At 39.5% G+C, this 21,753-nt stretch overlaps 1 protein-coding gene across 1 annotated transcript in view; it reads left to right on the forward strand.

The window, feature by feature from the left end:
• PACRG (parkin coregulated) overlaps window positions 1-21,753 on the forward strand; it is a 535,538-nt gene that overhangs the window by 261,806 nt on the left and 251,979 nt on the right. The window contains exon 3 of the mRNA XM_052645515.1: window positions 11,561-11,732. Coding sequence (XP_052501475.1) covers window positions 11,561-11,732 — 172 coding nt within the window. The remainder of the gene's footprint in view (window positions 1-11,560; window positions 11,733-21,753) is intronic.

The raw sequence follows: 21,753 nt of genomic DNA on the forward strand, positions 1-21,753 counted from the left end.
TATATTAATACTATCTTCCAGCTAGATAAAACCTTCAGTATTTGTAATAAACAGCAAGCCATCAAGATAGTGAAAATGTGACAGGTCAATGGAAAGAAACATTGGGTTTGGGTTCTCACTCTGTCCCTCCTCAGAATGTGGTCCCGAAAGGTCACTGAGCCTCTCAAATCTTCTGCTTCTCACCTTAAGAATAGAAAACTTGCCTTGAGTTTAGGTGTCAAACTGGTAGATTAACTTGAACATAAGTCACCACCATCATAAGTTTGTCTGTTCATCCATGAGTATAGTCAGTATATTCATTTGTTCATGGAAGACCATTCATGTTTTCCATTTATACTTGTCAGTAATCTTTTGTAATTGTCTCCATTAAGTCATATGGGCTGTTAGTTTTATTACTCTGCTTGCGTGCTAAGTCGCTTCAGTTGTGTCCAACTCTTTGTGACCCTATAGACTGTATCCTCTGTCCATGGGATTCTCCAGGCAAGAATACTGGCATGGGTTGCCATTTTCTCCTCCAGGGGATCTTCCCAACACAGGGATCAAACTTGCGTCTCTTACGTCTCCTGCATTGGCAGGCGTTGCCTTAAAGGGTTTATTTGCTTCATTTCTTGCTATTGTGAACATTAAAAATACATAAATTTTAATGGCATATCGAGATACTACTATTTTTAGTTTGCTGATCTTTTATGCAGCAATTTTTCTGAACTCTCTTACTAATTAAACCTGCTTGTAGATTCTCTGGGTATACTATGTGGATAAACATAACATCCTCAAACAACGAGAGCTTTTTTTCCCACCAATCTTTATACGTATTTTATTTTCAGCATTAGCTTGAATTTCCAGGACAATGCTGAAGAGTGATGATGGTTAACAATCTTCTTGTTTCTTTTCTAAGGAATTCAATGGACTTTTCCATAATTTAAATGTTCCTAAATGATTTTATCAAGTGTTTTATCTGCACTAAATGGTCACTAAATAAGATCATTAAAATGATCTTATTTTTAATCCTTTAAAATTTAAACATGATGTTGAAATATTCTGATATTATTGTAATACAGCCAATTTGGTCATACTTTTTAGCATGCTATTGAATTCAATTTGCCTGTTGTTTTATTTTTGATTCAGTGAGATTAGACTGTAGCTATTTGATTCTGGTGGCAAGGTTATACTGGCCTCATATAGTGAGCTGTGCAGTTTTCCTTTATTCTTTATTCTCTAAAGGAGTCTGTATAAATGGGCATTTTTCTGTTCTTTTAAGGCTAAGTAGTCTCACTGTAATTCACTTCTTAACAAGCTGTTATTTCTATAAGGATTTTTCCCTTTGATCTATGAGTAATTTAAAAGTAAATTTCCAAATGTATGGAAGTTAAAAGCTTGGCTGTCTTTTAGTTAATGATTTGTTATTTAATTTAAAAAATGTAACACGTGTAACACAGGTATTTCAGAATTTCCCGAGACTTACTTCCTGGCTCAGTAGTGCTCATTTAGTTTTCTAAACTCAAGTGCGCTTAGCTGCTCAGTCATGTCCGACTCTTTGTGACCCCATGGATCATACAGTCCACGGAATTCCCCAGGCCAGGATACTGGAGTGGGCAGCCATTCCCTTCTGCAGGGGATCTTCCCAACCCAGGGATAGAACCCAGGTCTCCCACATTGCAGGCAGATTCTTTACCAGCTGAGCCACAAGGGAAGCCCAAGAATACTAGAGTGGGTTTCCATCCCCTTTCCAGGGGATCTTCCCAACCCAGGGAGTGAACCCAGGTCTCCCGCATTGCAGGCAGATTCTTTACCAGCTGAGCCAGCTGCTTGTAAAGAATGTGTTTTATCTAATTATTGAATGAAAGTTTTTATATTATATATCCTTTAAGTAAATCTGTGTCTAAAATTTATTGTCTAAACTTCATAATGCAAAGTAGACAAATTGTGATAACAGAAAGATAGAAAAGGAAAGGTAATAACAGGGGAGCCTTGACATATTAAAATCTATTAAACAATTGTGATAATTAAAATAATATTGGTTCATGAATAAATATTTTAAAAAGATCAGTGCAATAGTATAGAAAGTCAAGAAGTAAATAAATATGGCGGAACAACTAGGTAGCCACTTGGAAAAAAGTTGTCACTGGAAGCATACTTCACACCTGTACCAAGAAAAGTTATAAATGCTTTAATGATTTAAATATAAGGAAAAAAAATCATAAAAGTACTAAAGTAAACAATTATAAATTATCTTTTCTAATTGTTTCTATTCTTTCTGCTGCAGAATGGAGGAAAACTCTTCTAATGATGACTCAAACTTCAGAACCCATAAAAAATTTATAAATTCTAAAACAAAAAAAATCTTCAAAAAATTGAAACTCCTATCATACATAAAAGATAAATCCCCATAATATAAAAGAGCTCCTAAAGAAAAAGTTCAATGTAAGCTTAAAAAAAAGAAATGGCCAAGAATGTGAAAGTACAACTCACATAAAAGGACATAAAAATGACTTTCAAAAATATCTTTAAAATGTGATTATTCTCACAGTAGAAGGAATACAAGGTAAAATAACAGAAAAGTAACATTTACCTGTTTGTTGTTGTTATTCAGTCACTAAGTCATGTCTGCCTCTTTGCAACCCCATGAACTGCAGCACGCCAGGGTTCCCTGTCCTTCACTATCTCCCCAAGTTTGCTCAGACTCATGTCAGTTGATTTGCTGATGCCATCCAACCATCTCATTGTCTGTCATCCCCTTCTCCTCTTGCCTTCAATCTTTCCCAGCATCAGGGTCTTTTCCAGTGAGCTGGTTCTTCTCATCAGGTGGCCAAAGTATTGCAGCTTCAGCTTCAGCATCAGTCCTTCCAATGAATCTTCAGGACTGATTTCCTTTAGGATTGGCTGGTTTGATCTCCCTGCATTCCAAGGGACTCTCAAGAGTCTTCTCCAACACCACAGTTTGAAAGCATCAATTCTTCAGCGCTCAACCTTCTTTATTTTGCTTATAATATTGTCAAGAATCAAAATTTGTTGACTTTCTCTTTGGATAGGCAATGAAGAAACAGGTACTCTCATATATTGTTGATGGGAATATAATTTAGTATCATCCCTATGAAGCACCACATAAATACTGAAAATACAGTTTCTCTTCCAGGAATTTCTGCTATATCACACTTCTTATATGTTTTACTGTACCTTTATTTTCCATCTTTTTCTAACATTATATTTTGAGTATACCTCTTATAAACAAATCTGTAGCTGAAGTATATTTTCCCTCTCTTCAGAATCTTTTAACTAGAGAATTTAATCTGCTTCTATTTACTATGATTATTTATCTATTTGGATTCATCCTGCATGTTTTCTTCTCTTCGTGTTTTCTCGTGGAGGCAGGTGAGATGTTCAGTCAGCCTTTTGTAATGTTGATAGGGCTTTATTCCCTCTGCTATGGTCTTGCTCTTAAAAGTTAATTTTATTTCTATTCTTTCTGTGCATATCTTTCGCACTTTAATATGCTGAGTTAAGTCTAAGGTTAGTCATTTTATCCTCATCCCTGTCAATGCAAAGGCCTTACTCTGAGGCAGGTCACTTTTCTCTCATCATCTTTATTTCTCCCTCCTAGTATCCACAGATCCACCTTTAAATCACTGTAATTAATGATTTTTGCATTTTTATAGTCAATGTTTACTTAGTCTTATCAATGTTTTTGAAAAGATGTATACTGTTATCTCTTCCATCTCTTCTTTGTCCTCAGTGCACTTCAGTTTTTAATAAATTTTATCCTTTGGTTGATTTGATAATCCTTGGGTTAAAATAACAGCAACAACAAAATCCAAACAAACAACAACGAGCCTTTTGGTCTGTGTCTTGGCCAAATACATGTAATTTGGTTTTATTTTTAACTGGTGATTTAGCTGAGTACTGTATTCAAGATTAACAATTACTGAAACCTTTCAGCACACTGAAAGGTTCTTACCCTGCCTCCTGGCCTCTATTTTATTAGTTAGACATGGAAGTTAAGTCTAATTTTGGTCCTTTATATATGATCTGCCTTTTGTTTCTAGTTTCTTTTAAATCTTTTCCTTGACTTTGGAGTTTTATAGTTTTTATCAAAAAGGTGTCTAGATATGCATGTTCCATCTGAAAATTCACACTTTTGTTTGATCTTGAATGAGTCTCCACCATTATTGCTCCAAACCCCTCTTTCTCCATACTCCGTCCTCTCTGAAGTCCCATGAGTCAAATGTGGGAGCATCTTGGGTTGGGATTTATCTGCACCTTTTCCATTGCCTCAAGAGTCTGTGTTGACCCCTCAGTTCTGTGATCCAGACCCCTATTCTCTTTTAATCTGGAACCAGTCTATTCTTCAAACTGCTATTGAATTTTAAGGTTAATGATAGTATATATTTTCTGTTAAGCAAATATTAACACTTCCGTAATTTGCTTTTATCTGAGCCCCAGAAGTTTCCTTTCCATGGTCTGAAAACATTTTTCTTCTCCTTAATTCCTTGACTTATTTGATTAATTCCTTCATTCCTTTGGGTTTCTGTTTCCCGAAGTGAAGTTTTTCCCAGCGAGAGCTTTGTCAAGCATTAAACTTCCTGTTTCTACAAATTTGTGGAAAGAGTTTCTGGTCCTCTTTTCACAAGTGAGACAGCACCTTAAGGGTTCCAGCGAGTTACAGGAGTTTCAGCCTAACTCCCTTCTCTTGCCTAATGCTCTCTTTTCCTAACTCTTGAGATTTTAAAAGCTCATCCTCAGTCTTACGATGTGATCTGTGTCTGACACAACCTAGGGTCAGACACTATCATCTCTGTGACTCTGGTTTTCGTCTTTAGCTCTGGCATCTGAGGATTTCCTAACTTCAACTTCAAATTAAATGCATTTGGGGGTGTTTTTAGACTTTATAACAGTGTAAGGATCCACAGTATCCTTCCTGAGTGAATTTCCTTTTTGACACTAAAGAACATTTTTCACATTAAAAGTCTTACTTTTTAAATCATGTACTATTACAGGATTTTAGCTATATATTTGGTATCATTGAGAAAATGCAGTGAAAGCGTTAGTCACTCAGCTGTGTCTGACTCTTTGCAACCCCATGGAGTATAAACTGCCAACTCCTCTCTCCATGGGATTCTCCAGGCCGGAATACTGGAGTGGTTGCCATTCCCTTCTCCAGGAGATCTTCCCAACCCAGAGATTGAACCCAGCTTCTGCATTGCAGGCAGATTCTTTATCATCTGAGCCACCAGGGGTTCTTCGTCACAAACATATCCACACACATTTGAAAAAGAGAAGTTCATCTGTGTTTGAAACATGTTATGTATACCATCTGTGTTAGTTGCTCAGTCATGTCCAGCTCTTTGGGACCCCATGGACTGTAGCCCGCCTGGCCCCTCTGTCCATGGGATTCTCCAGGCAAGAATACTGGAGTGGGTTGCCATTTACTTCTCCAATATAATCTGTAAACAATGCTTATTTGTAAGATCTCTTGTAGAAGTTTAACAGTTGCCTTAAGGATTGAAAATAGTAAGGTAAAGCTTTATGTTAGAAATGTCATAAGAAGTCTAGATGAGGTCATAATACATTAATAGGTAAGTGCACCTTTTCAGATTTTTGTGATTCTAAGCAAGATTCTCGGTTATTACCATAGGACTCCTAATAACAGATACTATTAATGATACTTCATTTGCTAATTGAAGCAAGGGCATGGCAAGTGTAAGAGTAAGTTTTTTATTTGAGTTTTTTTTAAAAAGTGAGACTCATAACCTCATTGGTTTTCTGATCCTTCCTTGCAGCGTTACTTCCTTGCATATTTGCTATAGGGATGAAAAAAAGCATGTTTGATAGAAGAGGTGAAGTTAGAATTGTATTGCTTTTGACTAAAGGTCACTGTAAGATTTAGAGACCAACTTGTAGGTTCTACATGATCTTTAAAAAGTTAGAAGACATAAATTTAAAAGAGGGAAATTCTGTGAGTAAAATACTTGATAATTTTAGACTTAATATCCAAGCTGTCATCAATCAGTATTTTACCATGGAATTTTATCTGATATGTTCAAAACAGCCCTTGTTCTTTGTCTCATTTCAAACAGCTTTCTTTGAATTCTGGAGTTCTTGCATAAACTTTGAAGAAAAATTCCCCAATTTTATAGTAGTTTGAAAGTTACTATTTTTACAGTAATAGTAAAGAAGCATAAGTTATAATTTATCTGTTATGAAGAAGTTATCTTAAAAGAAAACTAATTTATATAACTGAAAAAGGTGTACTGCTACACGAACGGTAAAAATGATCTTTTGTAAGTTTAAATGAATAAAAGAAGCCAGCAATTTAAAAGACCTCTAAAGGATAGTAGTTGTCATGTGGCAAATATGCATGCAAAGATAAATAAGAGATCTACTAATTTATGTCTAGTTTGTTTTAATCTTGCATTATTCTCAACATCTAGATATTTTAGAAAGATGACCTTGTGTTATTCCAACATATTAATTATAAAGCCACATTAATATGTTTGTTTTTGATAATACTGTGAAAAACAGAAACTTTTCCTTCTAAAGTTTTAAAGGTAAATAGAACAGCATATTATTAAACCCTAAATGACTTCTGGTGAAATGAGGGTAAACAGAAGCATCAAGAAGCCTGTGCTGATTGTCTATTAAAATACAAGGTTCCTGAAATATAAATAATCGCTGCAGCCTTAATGGAGAAAACATGGCATTTTATTTGTAGGGTGCCTAAGGGTACAGAAATGTACATGCTTCCTCACGGCACAGTCTACGTTTGACACCAGCGCCTCCGTACACTCTGCCGTGGTTCCCATCCTTGGCTCCAGATATGGTCATTTGTCATTTAGCCTTTGTTCTGCAGCTGAGTACGCTTCTCAAAGAGTTAACCCAGAGGACAGATTCAAAAGGTCAGAATTAAAATTCAAACACATGCTTACTGAGTATTCACCCATTATGTGCCAAACACCCTTCTAGGCAATGACAAGCTCCCCACACGACAGAACTTAAGAAACTGCGATAAATAAATGATAAGAGCCCCAGAGAAAATCAAACAGAGCAGTAGGCAGTGGTGAGAGGGCCTCGGTGGACTGAAGTCTGGATGAAAGGGAGTGGTCAGCGACTGAGAGGTCTGGAAAGGAAAGGAAGGGTGCATTCAGAGAGCGTCTCTAAGGAGGAAGGAGAGGGGAAAGAAAAGTCACCATCTGTCCAGGGAACAGCGCTGCAGAAGGGCGACATGGAGGGACGGGAACAACCGGTCAGGGAGGCCCTGGTGGGACCTTGGTCAGGGGCCACAGCAGGTCAAGACCCAAATGTGCAGAGAAAGGAAGCAGGAAGGAAAAGCCCACAGAGGAGATTAGTTAGAGGCTGTTGCAGTAATCCAGGTAAGGAAGGTTGGGGGCTCAGGCTAAGCGGGTAGTAAATAAAACGGTGGAGAAGTGAGTGAACTAAGCATCTGTTTGGAGAGAGAATCCATCTACCTTCTGATGGATTGGATGCAGAATTTGAAGGAGGGAGATCAAGGATGAACCGCAATGATAGGGGCACGCTGTCAGGAGGCCTGGGGAAGGCATCGTCACTAGATCAACTGTGCCATGCTGATGAGAGCTGCAAAGGGGCCGGAGCACTGGGCAGAGTGAAGGTCACCAGGGACCTGGGTAGAAGTGAGAGCAGCGAAGCCATAGGGAAGTGGGTTAAAGCGAGAAGGAGGGTAAAGAAGCACAGACACCTTTATTGTGGAAAACTGTGAAAATCATGTGGTAATGAGAAGGAACTCTTCGGATAAAAAGAAAAGTACTGTAGAGCCAAGTCAGATACATCATTTCAGATAGATCATTCAAAACAAAACAAATACACACAGAGTTCCTGATTGCAAATGGGTAAGAATGTTCCTAAGGCCTAGGCCAAATTCGTCAACTGAAACAATGTTATAATGATAAAGAAGAAACCTTAGAAGATATGTAAACAGGAAAGAAAGTTATGTGTAAAAAATTGCCCTGTGGCAAGTAGCGACATGTCTAGAGTTTTAAGAAGTTTCCATCCTCAAAATATGATGGCAAGTTGTTATTCCATTATTAAGACAATAGATCTTAGTGAAATAGACATGCCAAATAATTGATAAACAGGCCAGAAGAAGAACTTCCAAGACGAGAATTTCTGATATGAAAGAACTGCTGTGGTCACTGTGCTCAAAAGTGAAGTCACTCAGTCGTGTCCGACTCTTTGCGACCCCATGGGCTGTAGCCCGCCAGGTTCCTCCATCCATGGGATTTTCCAGGCAAGAACACTGGAGTGGGGTGCCATTTCCTTCTCCAGGGGATCTTCCTGACCCGGGGATCGAACCCGGGTCTCCCGCATTGCAGGCAGACTATACCATCTGTGCTAGGAGGAGGTAAAGACGTGGAGGTCATCTTTTTTCCTTCCTCAATCTCTCGCGGTCCTTCATTCAGTGTTGCTGCCTTTCAAACGCTCTATTTTCTTTTCCTTCCCGTATCCCTTCTCCCTTTGCTTTTCTTTCTTTTTTAAAACTTTTGAAATCATGTGCATTCTTGGAATCCGTCATTTGAATATGCAATGTAAAACAGGAGAGGAAAAAAACACATCCAGCTATGAGGTACTTAGAAAAGATACTCTTAAAATACAGGGAATTCTTCTCATTGCTCTCTGCAGCTCAATGGTGACTTAAATGGGAAGGAAATCCAAAAAAGAGGGGGTACACGTATATGTAAGGCTGATTCACTTCGCTGCACAGTAGAAACTAACACAGCATGGTGAGGCAACTGTGCTCCAATAAAAAATTTAAATAGAATAAAAATAAAAGCTTATCGTCAACCCCCACATATATATAATATATATATAATGCTACATGTTATATAAATCACAGGAGGAAGAAAGCAAAAGGATAGAAAAAGGTATAGTAGATAAACTAGTGATAGCAAAATTATTATTCAATTAGACTAAGACAAACTGCATTAATAATGATAAAGAAGACAGAGACAAGAGGATAAAGGGAGATTATAGTAATGCTGAACTTCAATACTCTTAACAAAAAGCCTAAGAAGCAGTATCTTGCCCTGCAGCCAGCCTGCTTGGGTTTGGAGCCCAGTTCTATCACTAACTAGCTGCAAACCTTAGGCAAGTTATTAAACCTCTCTGTGCCTCAGTTTCCTCATATTGAAAATTGAGATGTCAATAATACCTACCTCTTAGAGCTGTTGGTCCTCCCAGCCAGCTCAGTGGTGAAAAATTGACCTTCCAGTGCAGGAGACATGGGAGACAAGTTCGGTCCCTGGGTCAGGCAGATCCCCTGGAGGAGGAAATGGCTACTCACTCCAGTATTCTTGCCTCGAGAATCCCATGGACAGAGGAGCCTGGAGGGCTACAGCCCAGGGGATCGCAAAGAGTCAGACATGACTGAGCGCCAGAGTACGTACGTACTTAGGGCTGTTATGAGGATTAAGTGAACTAATACACAGAAGTATTCACAGTAGTGTCTGGTACCGTAAAATGACATTTTTATTGGTGCTATTGTTGATGTTGGAGTCGTTGCTCCAAATCATACAAAAAAAAGAAAAAATCAACAAAATTCCGAGGAAAAATGGGCATGTCAGTTATCTTAGTAGGATATTTTTAATTTACTTCAATAAGATACATACATTTTTTAAATGTTAGAGAAAGCTGTAACATAGTTGCAATGAAATATTTATACAGGCTATTTTGTCTTTAAAGACATCACACACCAAAATGTAAATAAAACAATCCATGTAACAAAACTACAAAATTGAAAGGAAAAAGTAAACGAAAAGTAACATTCAGAGATCAAAAATTAAGATGACAGACATTAACCAGACATATATTGAAATACAAAATCTTAGCTCATATTAAAGTACAAAATGTAATGATTTGCTCTTTTATAAGAGACATATGTAAAAAGCAACAATGGGTTTAAAAAGATTTAGCAAAAAATTAAAAAATATAGTACAGGAGACACATTATAAAATTAGGTTAGAAGGTAAAACGTAGACAACCACACTGTACTTTTTGGAGCTGAATGATGCATTGATTTTTTTAAATTGTGAAAAATAGTGCTCTAAAATGTTTTCAAATACACAAAAATCCTTGAGAAGTTTAGTATTAAATATAAACTTCATAAACTTTTACTATGAATAAAGCAAATTTTACAATCATCCAAGCAATGCAAAGTAAAATTTATATCTATATATACCTCCATTTAGGATTTATTTTCCAAGCCCTACTTCCAAAAGGACATGAACATTCAAATCTCGAGTGCTTACTTCCTTAGTTAGCTGGTAATTCACGAGCAGTCTGGAGACAGACCTCCCACTTGGGGAATTTTAGGACATTTGATTCACCCAAACTCATGGTAAGCACTCAGAAGTGTGGAGGAGTTATTATCTGTTATTCACACCAGGGGCAGACAGGATAGACACTCCAGAATTCTGCACAAGAAGTGGAGGCTCTGAAAACTTCCTAACGTAAAAGGGTTTCTCTGAGGTCCTGATGGAATCCTCACTTACTTACGGTGATAATTGGAAGCTGGGTGCTTTCGTGAGGACTTGAAAACCGGGGAAATTTGCACGTCTTCCTGGGAACAGTGCATCCTTTGCCTGAAGGCGCGTGACACCCACAACCCTAGTCTATTGCCTTCTGTCCATCCGTGATCTCACCACCCCGTCTGTCACCTGCGGTTCTAAGTCAGGTCATGGCTATGCCACACAGTAGAGGGTCTGGACTAGATCAAATCTACGCGTGAACGGCTCCCAGGGTACCATCTCATTTCTCTCTTCTGGAATTTTTGTTCCCATTCCTTTTGGTGCTTGATACAACTGCAAAGGTCTGGACAAGAGGTCATGTAGACATTATTGAGAGTGAAGTATATAGAGGTGGAAAAGAGATATATCTCTGCCCCCAGAAGAAACAGAGGAGAGATTTGGAATATTTTAATTTTCATGTGTCAATGGCCTATTTAAGTTCAGCCTAATGTCTGTCTTTCCCATTTTTTTCTTGAGAGCCCCAACATTCTTCTTGACACCCAGCTCCAGGAGACGTCCGTGGGATCATATTTTACCCCTCACTTTCATATTTGCCAGGTCCTGAAAAGACATATATCATAAGATATATTAATGTGCAATTAGATTCTTGTTTTTGGAAATTCAGATGCTAATCTCTTTCTTCTCAGCTGTTTTTTTCCCCCATTTTAAATCTTTTCAGTATACATACCATGGATTTCTTGAACCCCTTTTCAGTACTGCCTTTGTGCCAAATGGTAAAAAAAAATTAATCTAGGACCCCCCCTCCCCCACAAAATACTAAAATGCTCCCAATGTAGATGATGATTTTAATCTGGTAACATTTAAATAGTGATGATTTTAACCTCATTTCTAGATTAAAGACATGGCAGTATACTTCCGGTCATTGGATGAGCTGGTTAAGAAAATCTTCCTGAAGTTCTGAAGACCTTGCTTCTCCTAAGTTGGTGACAGCTTCTCAGTTGGCTCAGCCGCGCTTTGCCTCACTTTTGTTTTCACATGACATTTTTTTTCTTTCTCTCTCCTTTCAGGTAGAAATTGAGAAGCTGGATTACCATCATTATCTGCCTCTGTTTTTTGATGGGCTCTGTGAAATGACATTTCCCTATGAGTTTTTCGCTCGGCAAGGGATCCACGACATGCTGGAACACGGGGGGAACAAGATTCTTCCTGTCATTCCACAGCTCATTATCCCGATAAAAAGTAAGTGAACAGGTGAAGACAGCATCACTCAGGTAATATGCTGCCACTTCCTGACAACTCGCTAATTAAGCAATAAGACCCAACAGACTGAGGTTTATCCCCAGGTTCTGCAGGAATTTTTATAAACCGACTTTCAGGGCCAGAAACTCCAGATGTCCTAACGTGCCCCATCAGGGCTCCTCCAGTCCCAGTGGCCGGGCCTGGCCCCCGCAGGCCCCCAGACGCTGCCTGCCCCATGGCTGCCCACCTGCCCTACTGCGGATGCTCCTGCTTTTGTCAGTGCTACTGAGTAAAAGCAGGGGTCAGTGCCCCTGAGCAGCTCAGGGGCAGAGGAAAGCCCACCCCTTCCCAGCCAGGGCGGCCCCAGGCATTTCACCCACTGGATCTGGGCCTGGCCGCCCCATGGCACACGGAATGAGCAAGTCTTGCTTCCCCATCCTTAGTTCCACTCACTTGCGGCTCCAGGATGGACCACTGCCTAGGGTTATGGGCAGGATGCCTGCCTGGTCTCCTGGATACCGGGCACCCCCCCCCCCCCCGCCCCACCCCCCAACTCACCGTCTCAGGGGTAGGTCTTGCCGTGGGGTTTGACAGAAACAAGAACAAGATAGCTCAGGATGGGGGTGTTTATTCCCCACAGTCTGGATAACTTAATCTGACCCGTGGCCACTGTTTTATTGATTTCACCCTCTTGGCTCAGACGGTAAAAGCGTCTGTCTACCATGCGGGAGACCTGGGTTCCATCCCTGGGTCGGAAAGATCCGCTGGAGAAGGAAATGGCAATCCACTCCAGTACTATTGCCTGGAAAATCCCATGGACAGAGGAGCCTGGTGGGCTATAGTCCATGGGGTTGCAGAGAGTCAGACACGACTGAGCGACTTCACTTCAAAGTGGCATCAGAATTCCCTATTTGGGGACAGTGTTTCCATCACTGCTTAAATCAAGTCAGCTTAAAAACTTGCTCTCATGTCTTTCTCTAAGAGATCCGTGACTGACCACTCCCAATTTCCACCAAGACATAGAAAGTGAAGCCAAATAAGAGGGCAGTGCGGCCTGCTGTGAAAGCAGTGTGGAAGGAAAAACCACTCTTCAAAAGAAAGTGTTAGTCACTCTGTTTGCAGCCCCGTGGACTGTAGCCCACCAGGCTCCTCTGTCCATGGGATTCTTCAGGCAAGAATACTGGAGTGGGTTGCCATTCCCTTCTCCAGGGGATCTTCCCAGTCCAGGGATTGAACACAGTCTCCCACATTGCAGGCAGACTCTTTACTGTCTGAGCCAACTTTATTAAAAACCAATTTTCGTTTCCACCCATGCATCAGCTGAGTGAAGGGGCTGATCTTTAAAGGCCTTCTGGAAGGATATATAATCCTGAGTTATATTGAAACCTTTTCCAGGAGTGATTTATTCTTTCCAACAAGTCATGATTTTTAAATATGTTAAATCCTAGTTGAAATGCTACATCTTCTGAAAATGACGCACCAGTTTTATTGATAAACACAAAAGGCCCAGAACATTCTACCCAGGAACTATCTTGAAAGTGCATTATCCTTTTCTCCTGCACCCATCAGAACGGCCGCAATTTCCAAAATCTGTTCTTTTCTTGACAATAAGCTTTTCACGTTGGGATCTCTGCCTCCTCAGCAGTCTCCTCCTCCTAGCCCTGATGAAAACGCTGAAGGGCAGAGAGAGAGTTTCTAAGTAATACTTAGATTATACTATTTACAAATAAAACATCCCAAAATAGCATATTGTAGGGCAAGGTGAAAGGATTTTCAATCTTATTTGATCTAAGTGTTTTGAAAATACTTCAGTGAGTTAAGAGAGAAGAGATGTGTTCTAAGTACATGACCACACCCTAGAGGTCATTTACTGATGAGTGAGAACATGAAGAACGCAGTAAATGTGACCTGTCAGGGAATGGTCACTTTCAGTGGTAGAGAATCCACCTGCCAACACGCGCAAGACTCAGGTTCCATCCCTGGGTCGGGAAGACCCCTCGAGGTGGAAATGGCAACTTGTTCCAGTCCGGCGGGCTTACAGTCCATGGGGTTGCAAGCAGTTAGACACAAGTTAGCCACCAAACATCAATAGCATGTAACTATTAATATGCATGGATTTGATCATTTAAGGTTCCGGAAGCAATGAAAATCTCTCTCGGGAGATATCCTTGTTTGCCATCCTGGGCTTCTGCTACTATACACTTACCCTGAAATCTCACTCGGCTTGCTTCTTCTCAATTTGTCTGCTTCACTGAAAGGCAAACTTCTCTCAGCAAAGAACAGTGACTAACTATGCGAGGTCATGCACGGTTCCAGCGCAGTGTGAAAAGCCCTTGCGTTCACAAGCCACGTGTTTCAGGTTGAACCAGAGGCAGGCTGATGCACGTAACTGGCGTAACTTATCACGGCCATATGTACCTTATTTTCAGACCACACTACTAGGAAGATTTTGACTCATTCCAGGGCAAAAGTTAATCTTACCACACCATCAGCTAGAAGTTCTTTAACAGCTTTTCTTGAATTCTAATTCAGAGATAATGAATATTTTTGAAGGCAAAGCAAAATATATAAACTCCCTGTGAAGCTGTAAATGGATTAACTGCCTATGCATTTCTAGAATCTCGGGTTTATTTCAACTAAATAAAAGATTGATAATACTATAAAGAGAAATGGACACATTCAGTGTCTCTACGATTTCTGATATAAAAAGGGATAAGAAGACATTTCACTATCTTCTTTTCTCCTTAGCTCAAGACCCCAAGTGGGGTCATCAAGTAATAACGGGAACGGTGGACATTCATTTAATACCTTGCTCCCTTTATGATGCTTTAGGGCATCACTATGGGTGTTCCCCTTCCACCTCCCATTGTCTCTTCTCTACCTTCTTGAGTTATTCTGGGTCAAAAAGTACAAAAAGTCCCCAGTATAGACTATTCGGTGTTGCAATGGAGCATTGATTGCTAAAGCAACATCAAAACGTCGGAGGCAAGGAGGAAGTGGGAGGGACCCTCTGAGCAATCCAGACTGCACTGTAGACTTCCGTACACTCCATCCAGTGAAGAGAACATGAATCCATCCGAATCCAGCAGAGCAATCCCAGGAAGAAGTCACTGGAAACTTTGCCTTGTGAATGTGGAAGGGGATTCCGCTAGCAGCCGGGGGACCAGGAGGCTCCAAGACCAACCTGCAGGGGTTGAGAACGCTCTCTCTTCAACCAAAGCAAGAACAGTAACAATAACCCAGCCACATGGGAGCCATTCAAAATAAGTTGCTACCCACAGGGAAGAAAACATGAATTATCACAGGAAAAAGAAAACCTCAACAGCATTTTGCCTAGGACCCAGAAGAAACTCGTACAAATGTGTTTGACATCCTCAGAATTCAGAAAGATGAGGGAGAAATTCACAAGATGAGGCCAGACTCACATGAAAATAAGCCAATGCTGAGTGACAAAAGGAAAACTGAAGACATTACAGCAGAATCAGCATTCCCCAGAGGCACAGAAAATCATCAACCGCACAACATGGAACGGTACACGGAGACCACCGCCTTGAGAACCACCCTTAGAAAGGACAAGGATGACAAGCAACCTGAGGAAAGAGTATACAGTGGAGAACAGCAGACACCAGCAGGAGCTCAGAGTTACAGGAGGTCCCCAAGGGGTCACCAAAACAACAGGGAAAGAGGTGATAGTGACGGGGGATGGAAAGAAGCTTTCAGAGATAAAAAGTGGCCCTTGTTTTGCAGGTAGAAAGGGTTCATTACAAAGAAAAACATCTGGAGAGGGGGGAAGATGGAACACAGAAAGAAATAACAATAGCACGGGCTAAGCGATTTTTGTAAGAGTAAATTCCAGAGAGCAATGAGAGTTGGTGGAGAAATAACTTACATGCATTTACTCATCTGCGTGAGAAGGCGCGATGTAATAAACTGAACGAAAACTGGTTTAAGAAAAAGGAGAAGAAGACGGATGGACTCGGTGAGCGTAATGCCCACCTGTCCTTCATACAAAAGGTAACCATGGATGTGCTGTAACTCTGAGAGTAAAGCCAAGTTAAGAATCCAGAAATGAGGATGTCACAGTTTGAAAAGCAAGTTGCATTAAGAGTCATTAAATGTAGAGTTAGGTTTAAATAGTTGATGGAAAAGAGTTTCAAAACTGCATGAAATGTCAAATAATTATTTTGTATATTATGTGGCAACAACAACAAAAAAATCCAGAGAATTTGGGTATAAACCTTCAGAGTCAATGGAGAAGATAAAAATATTTAAAGAGTCTATACATTAAAAGAAGGAAATTGAGTAGGTGGCAAGGAGGTGCTAAGAGCCAAAAGCACAAAATAAAGTTAAAATGTGAAAGCAAATACATCAGCCATGAAAATTAAATTTCAAATTGGTTTGTGGAAAACAAAATCTGAATATAAGCTCTTTTTACATATGAAAGCAAATAACACTTAAACATTTAAATTAAAAGCTATATTGGGGGGAAAAAGAAGGCAGGAGTAGTTATTTTAATTTTTTTTAGAAAAGTAGAATTTAATGAAGAGTTTCATCTGTGTAAAGAAGTTGAATTTACATTGATAAAAATATTCACAATAAAGATGCTGTTGACATGACCCTCTGGGCTGTGTGATGACATCATGTTCTGGAAGAACAGTCAGCTGCTAGACAGATATTTTGTGCTTCCGGAAAAAGAGCAAACCTCTTGATTGAGAGAGAGTCAGAGTCCTTCCTCCATGGCCTGACCTTGGGCCCTAAAATCTATGTACAATCTCTGCCAAACCAAGGGGACTGCTTACCTTCTAAAGCACCACTTCCTGGCTTTACTGCTCACATGAATAGTTTTCAGACCCCAGGATAATGAAGGTTCCACAATCAGTAGATGTGAAGCGGACCTGAGATGCTACATCTCTAACAAGCCCCCAGTTGAGGCTGCTGCTGTGGGGTCAAGGCAAGGCTGTGGGGTCAAGGTTATGCCGGAACTCCTCAGACCCTGCTGCAAGACTCTAGGCTTGAGAGCAAGTCTGGAAATGAGCTGGTAGAAGACAGATGCATGATCACTTTCTTGTATGTAATAAATCTGGAAAACTGCTTCATTCATGATGTGACTAATTAAAGAAGCATAAAGTTTGATTTTTAGACCCTAAAAGTATCTATCAGTAGATTAAAATAGCTGATATATCAGATGAAGTACTGTGCTATGCTTAGTCGCTCAGTCGTGTCCGACTCTTTGCGACCCCATGGACTGTAGCCCGCCAGGCTCCTCTGTCCATGGGACTCTCCAGGCAAGAATCCTGGAGTGGTTGCCATGCCCTCCTCCAGGTGGTATTTCCAGCCCAAGGACTGAACCCAGGTCTCCCGCATTGCAGGCAGATTCTTTACCGTCAGAGCCACCAGGGAAGCTCATCAGATGAAGTACTAAGGAAAAAAAAAATGAAACACTGTCAATAAGGCAACAACTGTTTGAAAAAAGCCAAAGGAGCATGCAAAAATAATAATAATAAGAAGATGACAAAAGGAAAATCAAATAATCCGTGATGATCACAAATACACGGGAGAAATAATCACTTATCACAAGAAAAGAGCCTTGGTTTGAAAACTTCTTTTGAGAGAGAGTTCCCACTGTCTGATTGTTCCAACAATATGGTTCTTGAGGGGGCTATCACACATGGAATAATGGTAAGACGTTGCCTCTCTTACCCAAAATTGCCTTCTTTCTTCCTCAAGCCTTTCAATATCGTTTTGTGCAAGTTTTGTATAAATCAGTAATCAGTTGTTTCACTCTTATGATGACATAGTTGCTTTTGAACTATGGTTTTGGAGAAGACTCTTGAGAGTCCTTTGGGACTGCAAGGAGGTCAAACGAGTCAATCCTAAAGGAAATCAACCCTGAATATTCGTTGGAAGGACTGAGGCTGAAGCTGAAGCTTCAAAACTTTGGCCATCTGATGGTGAAGAGCCGACTCATTGGAAAAAGATACTGATGCTGGGAAAGATTGAAGGCAGGAGGAGAAGGAAGTGGCAGAGGATGAGATGGTTGGATGGCACGACTGACTCAATGGACGTGAATTGGAGCAAACTCTGGGAGACGGTGGAGGACAGGGGAGCCTGGCGTGCTGCAGTCATCGGGTCACAAAGAGTTGGACACGACTGAGCGACCGAATAACAAACAACCGTCCACTGCAAATCCCACAATTTCTGTGATTCCATTTTTCTCGTAGGCAACTTATTTTCCTCAGTATTGATCATTGCCTCTCATTTTGTTTGCTTGTTTTGTGTATACCCAGGGATCAAACCCTAGACACTTGCATCTCCTGCACTGGACTGTGTATTCTTTACCTCTGTACCACCTGAGAAGCCTGCTTGCTATTTTTTTTTCCCCAAATACTTCAGGATCTAGGAAATGAACGTTCTTTTCCCCATTTTTAGAGCATCAGGCAACTCATCAATTCCCTTTCTGTCCCTGGAGTTACCCCTCATGCCCTCCCCCTTTCTGCCTCTTCTCCTTATTCCTCTCTCCTGTTTGACCTCTTTTTTGCTTAGCTGTTTGCCCTATTTTCCTCCTCATGTTTTGAAGTGCACATCTTCCAGAAGTTTCTTATGAGTATGTGAAAGGTGTATATTTTCAGCCCTTGCTTATCGGAAAAGTCTACCATCACACTTATTAGTTTGGCCACATTGAAAATCGTTTTCATCCAGAATTTTGAGGTCATGTCTCTGCTGCCTTCTGGGTCCTCACACTGCTTTGAAAGTCTTGATTTTCACCTGTTTCCAGCCACTTGCCTGTGGCTCATTCCCCACAGTCTCCGAGAGCTTCCTGGCTGTGCTCTTCATCTCTGGTAATGTGAAATTTCACGTTGATAGGCTTTGATGTGGCTGTGTTTTCATTCATTGTCCTGGGAAGTTTCGGTTTAGAGACATATGTCTTCCAGCCCTAGAAGCTTTTCATGTAGTATTCCCTTAATGATGCTCTCCCTCCACTCTCTCTTACTTCTCTGCTGTAATTCCTGCTACAATACATTGCACCTTGTGGGCAGATTCTCTCATTTTGTTAGCCTTTTGCTCATATTTTCCAGCTCTGTCTTAGTTCTACTTCCTGGGGAATTTCCTTGACTTTATCTCCCAGAAATATGATTGGATAATGTGTTAATCATCTAATTGTACCTCATTCTCATTGTTCTTTTTAAATAGTATTTTGTTCCCTTCTTTTATCAGTACATTATGCCCATTCTTTTGTTTCTCCATGAATATTTACTATAGATTTGTAGGATTCGGGTGTCTATTTTTTTTTTCCTTCCTAACTCATTATATCCTTTCCCCCCTCATTCAGTTACCAGTTAACTTCCTTTTTACTAGCTTTTATGACTCTCCCACTCCTGATATAGATCAACAGGATGGTGTACTAGTTGTGAGTAGCTTCTATGTAATCAGACTGTGCGGCTTATAAACCTGCCACCTGTTGCCGCATGACCTGAGGCGAGTTGCTTTCCTCCATGTAACATTGTTGCTTCATCTATAAAATGAGGATAATAGTATTCATTTATATTTTCTCTCTAGTTTATTGCCAGCCAGTGGTTTCTGTATTTTATGTTTTATGCTATCTTTTTTCAAGTCTCACCTTATTTCTATTTAACTTCCCAACCCAGTGGATCTTCCAAACCCAGGGATTGAACCCAGGTCTGCCGCACTGCAGGCTGGATTCTTTACCAGCTGAGCCACCAGGGAAGCCCAAGAATACTGGAGCCGGTAGCCTATCCCTTCTCCAGCATATCTTCCCGACCCAGGAAGCAAACCAGGCTTTCCTGCATTGCAGGCAGATTCTTTACCAGCTGAGACACCAGGGAAGCCCAAGAATACTGGAGTCGGTAGCCTATCCCTTCTCCAGCGTATCTTCCCGACCCAGGAAGCAAACCAGGCTTTCCTGCATTGCAGGCAGATTCTTTACCAGCTGAGACACCAGGGAAGCCCTATTTAACTTTAGGTTTATATGTTTTACATTTTGTATTGAATTATAGCTGACTCGCAATTTTATCTTGGTTTCAGGTATACAGTGTAGTGATTCAGTATTTTTACAGGTTATACTCCATTTCAAGTTGTTACAAAATGTTAGCTGTATTCCCTATGCTGTGCAGCATATCCTTGCAGCTTATTTATTTTATACATGTACTTTGTCTCTCTGAATACAATACACCTGTCTCACCCCTCCGCCTTCCTTCTCCCCATTATTAACCACTGGTTTGTTCTCTTTATCTGTGAGTTTGTTTCCACTTTGTTATGTTCACTGTTCTGTTTTATTTTTAGGTTCCATGGATAACTGCTAACATACAGTATATGTCTTTCTCTGACTTGTTTCACTAAGCATAATATCCTCTAGGTCCATTCATGTTTCGGCAAATGTCAAAAATGTATTTGTTTTATGGCTGAATAATATTCTATCATGTATGTATACACCACATCTTCAATGCAGTTGGTTTATCCAGATAGGATTCAAATCATATTATTCAGTCTAGCTACTATAATCCTCATTTCACAGGTGACAGAACTGAGGCATGTGAAATGCAAGAAAAATGTCCATGTCATACAGTTGCAAAATGGTAGACCTGGGGAGCTGAATCCTATCTGGATCCCCTGAGCATCTTCTCTTCTTTACAAAGCTCAGTGCCACATCCACCACAAGTGACATTTTTTAGACGCGTAGAGAATAGTTATAAAAATTAGCCAGATCCTATGCCGTAAAACAAACCTCAAGAAATATCAAAGCATGGAAAGCATACGAAGGAGGTTATAGAACCAAAATGCAATGTATGTTAGAGAGCCTTTTTTTTAAATCAATAACTAAAACATTCCCATACATTTTGAAATTGACACATACTTTTACATACCCTATGAGTCAGATAAGAAATTCTAATGAAATTATTAAGTATTCTAACTGCATAATGACTAAAATATCACATAAATTACATATTAAAAACTTACAAAAATACACATTAAAATATTACAAAAATGTATTAAAACATTTAACACATATGAGTTAGTAAAATAGGATTAGAAAGAAATCTGTAGCTTTAAACATGTTATCAAAAAAGATAAACAAGGAAAACAGTAAATTAAGTATCCCTCTCAATAAATGACAGGGAGAACAGTAAAAGAAAGTCAAAGGAAGAATAAATTATTAGTATAAAAGCACAGTAAGATTAAAATAGGATACAGTCATGTAAGTGAGAGCATTAAAACTAAACACTGATTGGTTCCCTGACATGATTTATACAATTGATAAACACTTGTAAAAGTTAATAAATAAAAAAGTGAAAAAAAGGCAAAAATAGCCAATGTCAGAAATGAAAAAGGGAATGTTATTTAGGCCCTACAGACATTGATAGGATATGTTGATAGTATATTATAAACAACTTTATGCCTAAAACTTTGGAATTTCAATTAAATGGTCAACTTTTTGGAATATGTAACTTACCAAAACTGACACTAAAACCTGAAAAATGAAAAATAAGTTAAAGTACACAGGGTAGTATCTCAAGTGAAGAAATTAAATTCGTAATTAAAATTCCTCATACAGAGATAATAGAAGGCTTGGTTAGTTGTGCCAAAGACTTAATGGAAAAATAGTTTAAATCTTCCTCAAATTTTCCCAGATAATGAAAACAGAGAATTTAGATTCTATATCCTTTTATGATGCAACATAACTTTCTACCAACAAGGACATTACAAGAAATTACAAGAAGGAATCTTCCACGACAATCTCATTCATAAATATTAATGAAAAATTTCTCAACAAAATTACCAGCAAACTGAATCTATTGATATATAAAAATTATTCATATCTCATGACAAACTTGGTTTTATTTCAGGAAGATAAGATTGGCTTAACAGTAGAATCAGTTAATGGTGTTTATATTTGTGTATTAAAGGGTAAAAGTCAAGCATCTCAAATGATGGTAAAAAGCATTTGGTAAAATTCAACACCCATTTCTATTTTTAAAACAAACTAAGAATAGAAGGAGATCCG

This window comes from Budorcas taxicolor, chromosome 9 (assembly GCF_023091745.1).
Source record: "Budorcas taxicolor isolate Tak-1 chromosome 9, Takin1.1, whole genome shotgun sequence".
In the NCBI taxonomy this organism is placed as follows: Eukaryota; Metazoa; Chordata; class Mammalia; order Artiodactyla; family Bovidae; genus Budorcas; species Budorcas taxicolor.